Source organism: Aquila chrysaetos, chromosome 18 (genome assembly GCF_900496995.4).
Source record: "Aquila chrysaetos chrysaetos chromosome 18, bAquChr1.4, whole genome shotgun sequence".
Taxonomy (NCBI): Eukaryota; Metazoa; Chordata; class Aves; order Accipitriformes; family Accipitridae; genus Aquila; species Aquila chrysaetos.
In genome coordinates this window covers 25,062,727-25,077,500 of record NC_044021.1, presented here as the reverse complement: position 1 = coordinate 25,077,500, position 14,774 = coordinate 25,062,727, and the positions used below count along the sequence as shown (strand labels likewise).

The following is a 14,774-nucleotide window of genomic DNA, read 5'->3' as shown; positions in this document are numbered from 1 at the left end:
AACTTGATAGCCGAGCAGATGACAAATACAAGAGGTGCACTGAAAGAAGCTTTAAAAGGGAATTGACAGTGCTGGACCGGCTAAGGAGGAAGGAACACATGGAAGAATGCAGACGAAGCTGAAGAGGTGAACCAGGATCAGGATCTTCTTCATTGCACAGTAAGTGCAAACTAACCAAGACAGCATTTTTCAAGGTAAACAAACTGTGACAGATGAAGAATATTCCTTTGTAAGGTCAGCTTATCAAAGGATTAAACTTTCTTCTTCACAGAGGTGCTGCATGGTCAGAGAAAAACAAGGATGTGTAAGACTTGTGTGGAGATGAAAGAAAGAAAGGGGTAGGTGGCACTATTAAAATATTAGAGAGACCAGAATAATAGGGTGGAGAAGCAGAACAAGCCAGTGAGGAAGGTAGTCAGAAGAAAGGGATGTGCAATACAAAGCAGAGGACTGGTACTGGCAGAGTCACATTGACAAACAGAGAGCATACATATAGTAGGCAATTAGAACACAGCGAATCAAAAAAATTTTCAACAGTTCCTTCAAAAAAAAGAAAATAATGAACTGCCCAAACACTTTCGGACTCAAAAGAGCTCTATGGTAGGAAGAAGGAAAAAAAAAAAAAAAAGCCTATCCCTCAGACCCTGAAGGCATCAGTAAGAATCTTATTTTCAGCTGAGTCACAAGTCATCTATCTTTGCTTTTATAAAAGAAAATATTTGAGTGGATTCCTTGGAGACTATGAGATTAAGAAAAGATTCCACAAAGTCTCCAAATCATAAAAGAAATGAAAATGAACACTGTTTTGTATAAACAGTGTTTTGGGATACATTCCAAAAGACATGACGGGAAGGGAATTAGCTTTAAGAATATGAAGAGCAATCCACTCCTTGCAAACTAATCCACTATCTAAACCACATTATTTTCATCCAGTACAAGCTGGAATGCTGATTTTAATGCTAAATCTATCCACAGGCTTGCACTCTGAACTGAGGTAAAAAAGAAAGGCAAAGATCATATTTGTTAAGAATATGACAAGTTTGTTACTTTAAGGGTGCAAACAGAAATAAGCAAATTATCTTAGTTATGATCACTATGTTCAGCCTGTATCAAAACAAATACTATGTCCTGATATGTATAGAACTTTCTTTTCCCTGTAGATATTCATCACTGTAGACTAAGATTTCAAGTCATGTGAATCATGATGGTTACTGAGCCTCCAGTGCTTAGAGAAATACATCAGACTTCAGCTGCATAAATTAAGAAGTCTCATAAATGAAAACACACAGAAGATCTGTTTTTCTGTACTTGCTCTACATAAAGAGAAGGCTAGCCAGCTAAACAATAGTGCCCATAAAGCATCCAAATAAAAGATGGGAACATCAGATGTGTGTCTATTTCAAGAATGCTCTGCAGATCTCTGAAAGATCCTAGTTTCTGACATTTAAGACATCCCTCTTTCATCATCATCATCAATATACTTTGAACATACCCACCACAAAAACTAATCTCTCTATTCCTCCTTATATAATTCCTTTCCTTATTGGAAAAAGTTGAGCAAATTCAGAAAAATATGAAAAGAATTGTACAAATTATGGAAAATAATGCAAAAGAAAAATTATATAGGCTTTTCTAATAATCACTATAGCTCCTAAATGAAGATATTAGGCACACCTGACTTTCTACACAGTTGCAGTATCAAGTTGTTAGAACTATCAGGTTCAGGAATGTGTGCATGCATCTTTACTAAGGAAAGCATACAGAACAATTCCACAATTAAGTTAAAGATTTCAGATTTCCGATAAAATACACAGAGTAGGAAATAAAATACACATAAAAATCAGCGCCAACTGTGGTACATTGCTTTTATTAACAAACACCCGATAACCCTATCATAGGAAAACACGTAACAGTGTAGTTCCACAATGTCAGTATTTTGGCTACCGCCGCTTTGGCTCGCACGGCCTCGCGGGCAGAGCGTTAGGAGGTTGGTGCAGTTCTAAGCCATCAGACAAGATTTTAAGTGTCATCAGAGAGCAGCACCCTTTGCCCCTACCCTCTCCACCTCCCAGCAGCTGCATTTCCCCACTGGCATGATTAACTCCGAATGGCAACAAAGCTGTAAGGAGCAATGCAAGTGAAAAAGCAAACTCCTGCAAGCGATTAGCAGCAGTGGAGGCAGGAGCTGAGAGGAAATCGCCGTCGGGGACTGCCTCTTTTAACAGCTCACTGGGATGCCCCACACGAGCCAATTACACAAGGAATCTCCCTTTTGCATTGTCTTCTGTAGAATGGTAAAATTGCAAATGGTTTCTGTATTTTACCAAAAAGCATTCGTTTTAGCCTAGTTCACTACAGGTAAAAAATACATTGTATTTCTGGTGAATAAGCAACAAGTTGTTGCTATTCCGTAAGTTGATCTATTTTAAGAGTTGCTCAGGCTGTTTTGTGAGATTAATCTATTCTAGGGACTACTGCAGAAATGGTGTACTCCACCCTTGATCCTTCCTCAAACACTGGTGTGAAATGACATTGAGCTGCCAAGCTAAATTCTAACATATTCACATTTAAAACATACTAACAGAACAAAATGCAAGCAACTTTTAATGGGAGCCTCCAAAATGAGAAGTGATATATCTCAGAACATCATCAAGTAAAATTCTGGGTAAAAACCACAAAAATTTAGGACTCTGAGTTAGACATGGCTTATGGCTAGTCATTCACATTCTGGAACATATAAATTTTTATCCTCCTATACTCTTATAATAGGGAATGAATTTAACATTGTAGGAATTTTATAGCTATGAATAAATTCTTGGGCTTAGTGAAATCAATGGAAGAGTTTGCCACTAACTCTAAAATATACAGTAAACCCAGAAATTTACCCAGAGTACAGTGAAAATTCTTTCTCGCCACCAAAGAGCCATTCCCTTGCTTTTTTTGTATACTGTTATACAACAATGATTTTGGTTAGAACTAAATTGTATATCGTTGCACATACTTGACCTTGCAGTAGGATTGTAAACAGAAAGTGGTACCAGGTGAAGTAGAAATGTTGATTCAACATCCATGTCCCAAGTAGCACAGTACCGTAACATAGTACATAGACAATCTCTTAACTACTGGAGCAGCAGTTAGGCTGGGTGACTCAGACGCCGCACAGCAATGCGGCGCACCGTGCTAAATTATGTGTAGCCAGAAAAGACCTATCGCATGACTTAGTATACCAATTGCATAATATGTTTAATTGTTGTTTTCAGAACAAATTAGAAGTTAGGGCACAAGTTATTCTGGGACTTTAACTTGTGGATTGATAGCAGGCCACATCATGGAACAACTTATTCTCTAGCCCAGGGACATAACAGCAAAGTAGATAAGCAAGTGATGATCTAATATTAGTTTCCAAATGCCAAAGAAAATACATTAGGATCAAGTTTGCTCTATGGCTACAGACATCATGTGCATGCAAACACAGCAACAGCAGTATTTGAGATATAACAGTACTACGAAACACTAAGTTATATGAGAAATGAAGACCAATACCTTAAACTGTCCACTCTCAGTTACTGTTTTTTTGTTTGTGGGTTTTTTTTCTCCCCCTCTTTGATCTCTTGTGCCCTGGTTTCCCATTTGTAGTATTACCATTTTATTACTTTTGGAGAGAAGAATGTAAAGAAGAAAAGTATTAAAAAAAATATACACTGCTATTTGAGAAGCACAGGTAATGTGGATAAAAATGCCCTAGCAAGTCGCTGAAAAGAAGTAATGGCAAGAGTTGTAGAGCGTGCTGTAAATAAAATATAGGAGTGTGCAAAAAAACACTGGTACAACATACTAGTTTGCATTAACTGAATTCTGTCCACATATGCACTTGAAGTCAATAAAGACTTTCAGTCTTGTGATTGTTTTAATATAGTGGTATAAAAATCTAGTTTTCTTTCAGTTTTCTATATATGAAAGAAAACTGAAAACCTCAGTTCCTTTATGTGGAGCTATACTTTTTCCATACTAGTCATCTGAGGATTGAAACCCCACTTCCACACTTTTGCTATTTCAGTTAATGGAGTTACTGGTAATGCTAGTAGGTAGACATTCTTTCTGGCTAAGAGCGAAGGGGACAGAAATTTTGCTTTTGGTTTGCCAAAACACTGCTGACTGTTTCCAAGCATCAACATTCCTGTTCTAATCCCAGTTTTGGAAGAACAAGGGTGGCTTCTCTGCCTCTGCCATTCGGCCCTTTCTTTCCAAACTTTTCAGAAAAGATGTCTTTTGTCCTCCTCCTTACCTAACATTATTCCATCCATCTTCACTGAGACGCTCTAGTCTTTGGGAGAGGCTACTCTATTTTCCGTCTTTTGCTACTTTCCTTCCTTTGCTCAGACATGAGAGCACATGGAGAGAAAAGTGCCAATACTACATTACACGTATGTCCTCACAGCCTCATCTCAACAAATCTCCCGTACACCAAGAGAGAGGGATTCTCATACTTCAAGGGAAGCTGGTGGTTAAGCACTTCCTTGGACAGAAGCTCTGGGTACAGGGGACAAACTTGAGTTTGGGGACTACTTACTACCTGTAGGTGACAGCTTTCTCAATTTATCCCATACAAAGAGGAGTTTTTAGGAGGATTAAGCACAGCAGACCATACTCCAATAAAAAGTGCTACATAAACCCTTGTTTTCTTATAAATTCTTGAAATTTGTCATTAAGAGCCACATAACAGTTTCCAAGGTTCTGCTTTTATCCTAGACCCTACAGGCATACAGCCATAGAAAGCCATTCTTCTCAAATAGACTATGAGCATCAAATTATCAATTTAATAAAGAAAAACATGCAAGTGAAGTTACAGGGCCCTTGCATAACAGTGTAGCAGCAGATTAAAGTCAATGCATTTCGAAGGCCCTTCTGAAGCTCTTCAGGTAACAGCAAATCCTTGTGTTATCTGACAGGGGATTTCATGGGGCATTTTCTTCCCTCAGTCTATACCAACATGCAAGGTTCAGGATGTGATTCTAATTCTGTTATGGAGAAGACTGGTGGCATAGTACTGAAAAGCTATTGATGTTAACACAGGCACTCATGAGCAGAAATGCAAGTCGGACTCATGAATGTCAGCCTTTGAGGTGGAACAGCTAAGAATGGCTTACTAACGCAACTACGAGATGTTGGACAACCAAATTTAAGGATGTTCAAAAATGTGTGTCAAGGCAGGAGAAGCATATATTTTGAGTATTGAAAATGCTGTGCTGAATGGGTAAATTGGTGAAGTGGTATCAGTTTCTGGCAACACACGAGTCTGCTCCAGCCACTCTATTTCACTCCAAATGAAGAAGTGGATGGTGGGGGGGTGTCCTTTTTTAGGAAATACTTTTCAAAAATTATTCTCATAAAATGGGGGAGAGGGGACAAGCATAGAGAAGCCTTTTAAATGTAGAGAAGTAAATTTGGTCACAAAACACTAGAAAGAGAAGTTTGTGGTGGGGGAGTGGAGAATTGATTTTGCCTCAGTTTACCAAAATAGAAATATTTTTTTATTACTTCAAGGCTCACCAGTAAGGCCATTTTCAAATTACCAAGGGCAACACACACACAAAAAAGGAAAAACAATACCAGTTCTTAAATTTTCATTTGTTTAAAAAAACCACCAAACAAACAACACTTACAAAATCAGCAAAGCACCAACCACAAGACATGTAGTATTTAGCTTTCAGGCTAGTTAAGAATTAGGGAAAAAACAATATTACTGTTTTGATGAACACTGAATGGTTACTATGAAGTTTTACTTCTGATGTTAAAACATAACAGATGTAGAATTCCATAATATAAGGCAAAAAAAAAGAAAAAAGTGTTTTGAATGCTGCTTGTAAGGATTAGCAACATAAAAACTATTTTTGTACTAATCTGAAGCACAATAGGCAGATTACATGCTGTAGCTCCTTTACAGAGGCTACTGATTTCTTAGGAGTTCTATTTAAGATAATTTCTACTCATTTTGATGCATTACTGTGTACATTCTGAGTGTGTATATATATTGCACAGTCCAAATAATTTTAATGTTTTGGTCTTATTTCACAAAATACATTCCCTCAAATTTATTTCTGTCTCCCTCCAAGTATATTGTGTTTTTTTAACTTTACCCCCAAAATCTGTTGCCACTGATGGAAACAGGTCACATATGCAGAAGGGCTGTGCTACCAATCTTACTTTTTATTAAGACTAAAACTGCAAAAGCAATTCTAAATTTAGATAACAAAAAACTATTCCGTACTTTAAATAGGTAAGAATGAGAACACTGCAAAATGCCAGACAAAATAAATAAATAACCTCAGTTTGTTAATTTCCCTCTTGGTTAATTAACACCTATAAATGACCTTTAGCACTGACAAGTCCAACTTCATCCAGAAAGCCAAGGTTTAAGAATATCTATCCAAATAGGATTGATTACTGATTACAGCATTGTGAGGAGCACAATTCAATCTGATTTTTTTTTTTTTTTTTTTTTTTTTTTTAAAGGCTGGAACTGCATTCCTGAGTAAGCTGATGTGACTGCCAATGAGGTGAAATGCAGAGAGTCATTACACTATAATAATGTTGATGCTACCATTTCTACATTTATCTAAAGCACAGAACATATATCATTTTAGACTGAAATTAAACCTTGTCAGAAATAATTTTTCTTTATATTGTTTGGAATTAAAAACATATTGAATTGATCCATTAAGAAAATTCTCTTCTCTCTATCTTTGTGTTTTTCAGACCGTGTCTGCATCCTTAGGCAATGAAACAATTTTTATAATTGTAATAAAACAACAAAGTGTTGACTTTAAGTTAAGAAAATTGTTGCTTGAATGACTAAATACTTCAGCAAACACAATAAATCCTTCTAAGTTTAACATACAGATAAACCACATGCTTGAACAGGTACATACATTTCACAATTTTTCACATGTAAGTTTGCTTAAACATATTTCAGTTTTAGTCTTCTGCTCAGTGTTTATAGAGCAGGTCTGCATCTCTGAATTTTAATATTGGTTTAGTCAAAAAGCATCTACCCTTAAGCAGGAAAACTAAAAATTTTCCATTAGAAAAACCCAGTTTATAGTACAAAGTACAGCAGTAATGTTATACTCCAGCAAGAAATACAACTGAAGCATCTCTCTGTATTTCAATGAAGAGAGGAATGATAAAAGAGTCAAGCCCATGTATTTCTTGCTTATTTCTGGACATAGAAGTTTCAGTTTGGCAATGTAAATTGAGAATCCTAGATCTCAGTGTTTGCTTTCTCCCAAAGCCAGAAGACACGAGCATCAGTGAACTATATTTCCAACAAGAGCATATCAACACATTCTACAGGAAAATCTCTGCAATATTATTTCTATTTGTTTTCAAAGAGCAGCAGAGAGAGACAGTCTGCCATTTAAAACCAGTTCCAAATAGTATTTGGAACAGTTCTGTTCTAAAGCAGAAAAGGGGGCAGACTTATTTCCTCTCGAGTCTACAGCAATTTCACAATTGATCAACTTAATTTCAATTTTGTTTCAGCAGTTAGGTGCAGATTTTATTATTTTTTTTTAATGTTTGAATCTTTAATCTCTCAACTGTAACATATCTTCTAATCTCAAAGACTATTTTCGACTCCCTTTGCCCTCCTTTTGGCTTCTAATGCTACATACCCTATCCAACATGTAATCATTATTGTCACGCTTGAGAAAACAGAGGAGGATTGCCCCTCCCAAATACACAGAAGAATGAAGTCGTCTACCGGCTGCAAGGCTAACTAGCACAGAATATCACCTACGGGCAGTAAGTGTCTTATCTTACAGAAGGATGCAAACCAATCTCACCCCATGGTAGAAGACACAGTAAGATGTAGTTTTAACTCTATCTTTCTGTGGAGTAAACAAGTTAAAAAGTGTTGATCAACTATTTTTTTTACACTGAAGCACTGCATTTTATCACTTACTCATCTGTGATAGCCTTAAGTGTTTTTCTGTTTTCAGTTCCCAAATCCATCCTTACTGGTCACATTACTTGTTGGCTACTGCTTTAAACAAGGATGTTCAGTCCATAGAGAGAAAAAAAACCATGCCAATATCACTGTGGAGCAACTGGTACACACAAGACTCATTCACACATTTACAGAATAATTTCAAAGACAGTTGATGCAGAGTTGATGCAGTTGGTTTAGAAAACAGGCTCTAGAGAAAGTCTTCACCTGCTCAGTGTAAGATTAATTTTTAAATTTTTGAAATATTCTATAGAGCAACTACCAAGGCAGAGAAATTTAGAGCAGGTAATTTTACATATACTATATTAAGCCTCATTCTGCACATTTAGTAGATTCCTATCAGCTAACCATGGCACAAAGAACTAAGCACCTCCGAGGAACAAATGAATATACATATTTAGAATACCGAGCAACTTAATAGGTCAATAACTCCTTGAAAAGCCTTTGGACAACCAATAAGCGCAGTTTAGTTATACAAGCATCACCTGTTTTATCAGTGGCAGATAAAATGCTATTTAAAAGCATGATTTCTAATTAGAATAGAACAGAATAGACTATTTCAGGTGGAAGGGACCTACAACAATGATTGAGTCCCACTGCCTGACCGCTTCAGGGCTGACCAAAAGTTAAAGCATGTTATTAAGGGCATTGTCCAAATGCCTCTTCAACAGTGACTGGCATGGTGCATCAACAACCTCTCTAGCAAGCCTGTTCCAGGGTTTGGGCACCCTCTCGGTAAAGAAATCCTTCATAATGTCCAGTCTAAACCTCCCCTGAGTTGTTCCTAAGCTAATTATTTTAGATAGTGTTCATATACTGATAGTGCAATATATGCCAGATAATATTTCGAGGATTTGGCTCTGTTAGTTTGTGTGTGTGCATGCGTGCATGTAATAATTTGCTGCTTAGTGCTTCATGAAAATTGGAAGTTTACTTGGATTCCCACTGTAGATGAAAGAATACAGCTCTTAATTGTTAGCAGCTGTAACATTAAAGTATTATGCAAGCAAAGGTGGTACATGTATTGTCATAATAGCAAAAAACACACTGCAGCTTGTCAACATGCTGCCGGATCTCTCTTTTGTAGGTTTATCTGCTACTTGATCTTTTGCTGACGAAAATTTGGAACAACTATTTCAATATTAATAGTAATTTTGAAAACATCAGGGAAACTTTAAACAATCCTTTTACCCTTTATCATAGTCTTCTGTGTGAAATATTCATGCAAAAAAAATTTTAACAAACTTTTACTAAAAATAATACACCTCCAGAATCTGTTGAATTTGGGAAAAGCGTGTTACATTTATGCATACTCCCCTAACAATTTACTATATTAAATAATTTTATTTTAAACACCTGTGAGAGTTATTTATTAGTCAGAAGTTGTTCAGAATTCTTAGAGAAAGATTCTGTTACTAAAGGGCTCATCTTTGTATCAGATGGAATAGAAGATTCCATCTAAATGGAATAAACATTCTGGTTCCATTTTACTCTATTATTTTAAAATGTATGTTACAAAAATTAAAATAATAAAAGGCCATCTTAAGCCACGTACTGGTGCATATCACCTGTCTCTGTCAATGAGACATTTAAAAGCATCTCTTTATTAGAAACACAAATCAATACACTCGGGGGACTGCAATAACTGCTTCAAGCAATTTGTACTATCATTTCATTCTTGATGTTCCTACGCAGAGCAACTTATTATGAATGGCGTGAAAATAGCAGCCTGTCACAATTGATTTTTTTCTAAATCTCTTCCTCTTGCAAGAATTTTTTCCTTTCTTAATATAATTATCTTCTTACTAAACACAGGTCTAGGTTGTAAGATACAGCCTACAACTAAAGTTTCATTTCTTTATAATTGAGGGCCCTCCGGAACTCATGTTAGAAACATTACTGATGAAATGAAGAGCTATTTGCTTTGTTTTGAACTGAAAGAACCTTGTCAAGAGGGAAGCACCCAAAGTTCTGATAACTTTTCAACAGACAAATCTCTTGACAATGTTTTCATTGCTTACAAAAAATCCCTGGAAGAATGTTCTGTTTACTGACTGGAACCTCAGTTATCTTGCTCTACTGCCTCTGGGAGCCCGAATAAATTTTATTAGTCTGTTATAAACATTCTTTAAAACTACTGTGTAACTTCGGCCAAATACTTTACAGTAGAATAATCTGAGAGAAGTGGGAATTCATATTTAGCTGTGAGATAGAAGTATAAAAGTCTGAAGATGCGCATTTTTACTTCAAAGACAAATGTTTCCATTAGTGCCTGTAACACTCCTAGCTAAAGGAAGAACAATTTTACTTCCAAAATGAGACTGAGGCAGAATTCACTTATACCAAAGTTCAAGTCAGTCTAGCACACACGAAATACATCAGAGTAAGAGCTTGAAGTTTTTCATTTTTAGATATATCTGGTTTTAAGATTTAAGAAAAAAAAAGTAGGAAATCCCACAGTAAAGCTAACTTACCTTGTTTTTTGGATTGGACGTGTTCATTACACTTCGAGTTTCCTTGCCTGTGTAAATGACAACACCAATTACAGTTCCTGAAAAACAAACAAACAAAAAGTAAAAGAGGTGTCTATCAATTAAGAGAAAATTTGTCTGAATTAAAACTTGCAGTAATTTACAGACCCTCAAACAAATCAATTGTATGAAAAAGCCCAAACATTTATGCAACGTACACAGTACTGTGAATGCTGTTTTTCAGAATTCTCTATGAAGGATCATTATAACTTCTTTAATTAACATCCATAAAACTGACAACATGCTTTCCTTCTTCTTAATGGAAACAAAACTTTCAATGTAACTGTTTAAAAACTTATATTTGAACTTAAAATTGTCTCCAGCTGTTTTCAGAAGTTAACACAGCATAAAAACTGCCCTTCAGGAGGAAAACAAAAATGAGTACAATGGTGCTGAACACAGCATACACAAATTGCCCGCTACCTCTGTCATCTATAATGATGTAAAATCTAGTTCACCCAATTGATTTCTTTGATAGAATCCCATAGAAAAATATTCTCCTGTTCACTAACTTATAAAAATGATTCCCCAGTTCCAATTACCTTTTAGTCAATTTGTGCTGGATGGTATAGGAAAACTTGGCTTTGGCATCACTAAATAAATTTTTATATTAAATAAAAATTTAGGTTTTTATTAATATGCCACTATCACACTTTCTCGCAAAAACAAACCCCTTATTTCTATTACTTTTTCAAGTGACCTGAAACGGCCTTATGGCAGCACAACCAATAATGTGATATTTTTGTTGTCTTTATGCTATAAAGAACTAATTAACATAACTTGTCAGAAATGCCCTGCTCAGAAAACTTTAAAAACTGTAGAAGTATTACACATTTGTCTGACATTAAGTGACTTAATTTGTCTTTGGCAATCAGGAAGACGTGCAAGATCTGCTATTACTACTCTTGCAGCGTAATATGTCATAAAAAATTGAAGGAACACATGATGAAAAAAGATGACAGCTAAATACGTTGGCATTAAAAAAAGGAAGTTTCATTTACTAGAAAATGAGAATGCAAGTGAAAACTCTGAATCCACATACAAAACATCAGTGATTACACGTTACATCTTCTGGACAATTAAAAATCAGTTTTTCTATTATTTTCCTCTCCATATTAAAGCTTTTTCTATAGACTTCCCTTGACATAACATTTTCACCAAAGCTAGTTTGGCTCTGCTGACAGTTCCACATGCAAATCTGCACCTTAGTATATAGGTAACATGCCCCCAGCACAACCCAAATTCCTCCCGGCTTTTGTAAGACAATAGTTATTGATCCATAATTTCTGAACTCTTTCTACTGGTCTCCACCCAATGCCCGTATCCCTTTGGAACACATTTTAGAGCGATCCTCTGAGCTGATCTCTGTTCAGTGGTCAGAACACACTGGACAATATCCCGTAGGGAATCCCCTCCTGCACACCCTAACAATCTCTGCCTTTGTAGCTCCTTTGTTCCGTAAAACGTGGGGAGGACTTCTCCATTCCAGCTGGCACCTTTCCACTAAGTTTCACCTGGCTAGGCTGCTGCAGCTCAGGAAAACAAGCTGTCCTACTTGTCTCATATTTTGCTCTTTGAAAAGTTGGTTTCAAAGGTGAAAGTCAGATAAAATCCGTTTTGACTACTGAATCTTGATCATAATTTTGTCTAAATCTGACTGAGCTACTGCTTTTATTTAGGCATTGATCTTTGATTTGAAACTTTTGGGGCTGTTAGTTACTAGCACAACATCACTGGTAAATCTAGGGTTCCTTAGACCTCAATCACATCAGTGTAGTGTAATTTTAGTGTTATGCCACAGTGGTTGCACCAAGGACAGTTCTGGGTTTTTTTACCCACTATTCTCTCTCTCACTATCCTCAGCAAATCTAAGCTTAATACCAGCTGTGAAGAAAGATGCATACTTGCACTAAACTCCACCCTGGCCCACAGTAGAAAGAACTGAATCCTATTTGGGGTTCCTGGAAGCATAGCTGTACTACAAGCCTGGGCTTATTAAAAGCAATGACTCAAGTATTTTTATGTAGGGGCATCTATGCAAAGTGGCTCTCATGTAAACTGGGCAACCACTGATTGGGAAGGGCAGAGTGGTTAACGAAGGAGAGAGAAGTTACAGGAGATACCACTAGAATAAACATGTGGGCCTGGAAAAGAGATAAAAAGAGGACTAACAAGAGGATAAAAAGAGATATAAAGAGGACTTGTGCAGAATTAACAGAGTCAGGCATACTCTGAATCCAGTGTGTGATCATATCAATTTTTGGTATCTCCCAAGCACTATGTGAACCATATAAATACAAGAGTGTGCTCAAATCAATTAAAATCGTGTGTGGGACTTGGCACAAAATAGTGCTTTTTACAGCTGTGCAGTTATACAAATTGTTCTGATTTTACCTAAAGTGACTTTGCAAGACTGACACCTGCCAAAATGATCACAAAATTCCTTTAATACAAACTTCCTCTTAATAGAGATCTCAGCAGGTCTCCCAGAGTACTGCATTATCTTGTTTAGAGTTTGAACCACACTGACCATTACAGTAAATGGAGAGCAAAAAGTTAAAGTCCATACTGCAGTGGGCCTTTTGAGGCTTTATAAAATTTAACCACTGACTTTCCTCTCTCTCTTTCTGAACAGAAATCTACCAAAGCTTTCAATAAACACAAACACCACAGTCAGCGATGTCACGAACACAAGTGATCTGAAAGACAAGTCACTTAAAGATAACCTAAGAGGTTTTCAAAATACTTAGTGGTTTAAATTATTTGGTTATATTTAAAGTTGTTTCTTCAGTGATAGCAGTTTTTCAAGTTTTCACTAACCAAAGCTTCCTCTCCTTCAGGCACTATTATTAATTCCACAGCAATAATATAGATACTAAGAATGGCACATAAACTCTGTACCTTCCTGCTACCTTTCTGAAATTCACTGAGATGTTGCCTGTAAGTGGAAAAAGTCAGAATATTTTTTTCCTATCTCACTTATTAAAGAATAACAAAAGGATGGCTGCATGCTTTGGCCTTGAGAGAGGCGCTTTTGATTTCTACCCCTGCCAGAGGCTTCCAGTGTGATCCTGGCAAATTAGTCTTTGTACTTTCTATGGTTAGGATAAACATCATACGCACAGTCACCAGGACTCTGTTAGGGCTTTACAGCAAGGGGCAGAAAGCACTTCAGATTTGGTAGCAGTAGGAATCTCCATTTAGCTATCTAAGCTATCAATTCTGAGACTAGAACATCTGGGTATATAATACATATTAGGTGTGACAAAAATGTTTGGTGTTTTGTTTTTTTGTTTTTTTTTTTTTCCATTTAGCTTACTGTTATTCTAAGGGGTAAGGAGACATACTGAAACCAAAGAAAGTAAACACCTTCCAAATGTACAAATTTGAGGAATCTCACTCTCCTGAACTCTACCTGTTGATATAAAAAGGCTGTGGAATAGTTTATTCTTGAGTTGTTTGACACATGATTTTGCTGAACAAATGTTTTGGTTCCCAAAATTCAAAAAGAAAATAAAAATAGTCTTAAATTATAGCAAATATTTTTCTTATCACTTGTACTGCTGTACAATAGGCGCTTTTTTTTCCTGTAGAATCCATTATTGTAGTATCCTCCTATTTTCATGACCTTTGGTAATCTGCATTCAACACGTAGTTGATAAGATTCCTTGAAACCTTTATACGCTTACATTTACTGTTACTGATCTGCAAGATGATTGATTTGTGGTCTCTCTCCTCTAGAACTGTCAGGATATCAGCAACCAGAGCTCAAGTTTTCTGAGGTATTCCCCACATAATTCCCCAAACACTTTTCCTAGCCTGACCTTGACCCTCTGTATCACTTTGACAAATAGCAATGGCATGCGTCTTGGAGATAGTGGGCTCTCCTAGCTGATGCAATGTGTTTTATGGAATACATCAAAGGAACTATCAGGAAATTCAGCACATATTTAATCACTGGAGGGAGGAAAACGGGAAGGAGAACCCCCTCGCCCAACAATTGCCCTGTATGTCCTTGCAAAACCTTTTTTAAAATTAATTAAGGCTTTGTATCTGCAACTCAGCTACATATGCCTTTCCTGGGCATCAGTGATGTAGCTCCCTGTCTCCACCCCTGAGACTGATAGCATCAGTCAGTAATAGGTCAAAAGAATAGCGCAGGTTGACCCAAAATGCTTTGTAACAACCTCCAAGGGCTTGGCAAGGGCATAGCGTAACTCCAAGAGCAATGCTTG

At 36.6% G+C, this 14,774-nt stretch overlaps 1 protein-coding gene across 2 annotated transcripts in view; it reads right to left on the bottom strand.

The window, feature by feature from the left end:
- ATP9B (ATPase phospholipid transporting 9B (putative)) overlaps positions 1 to 14,774 on the bottom strand; it is a 171,179-nt gene that overhangs the window by 67,064 nt on the left and 89,341 nt on the right. For both annotated transcript variants that reach the window (XM_030041747.1, XM_030041748.1), the window contains exon 11: positions 10,483 to 10,559. In XM_030041747.1, the coding sequence (XP_029897607.1) occupies positions 10,483 to 10,559 (77 nt within the window). The remainder of the gene's footprint in view (positions 1 to 10,482; positions 10,560 to 14,774) is intronic.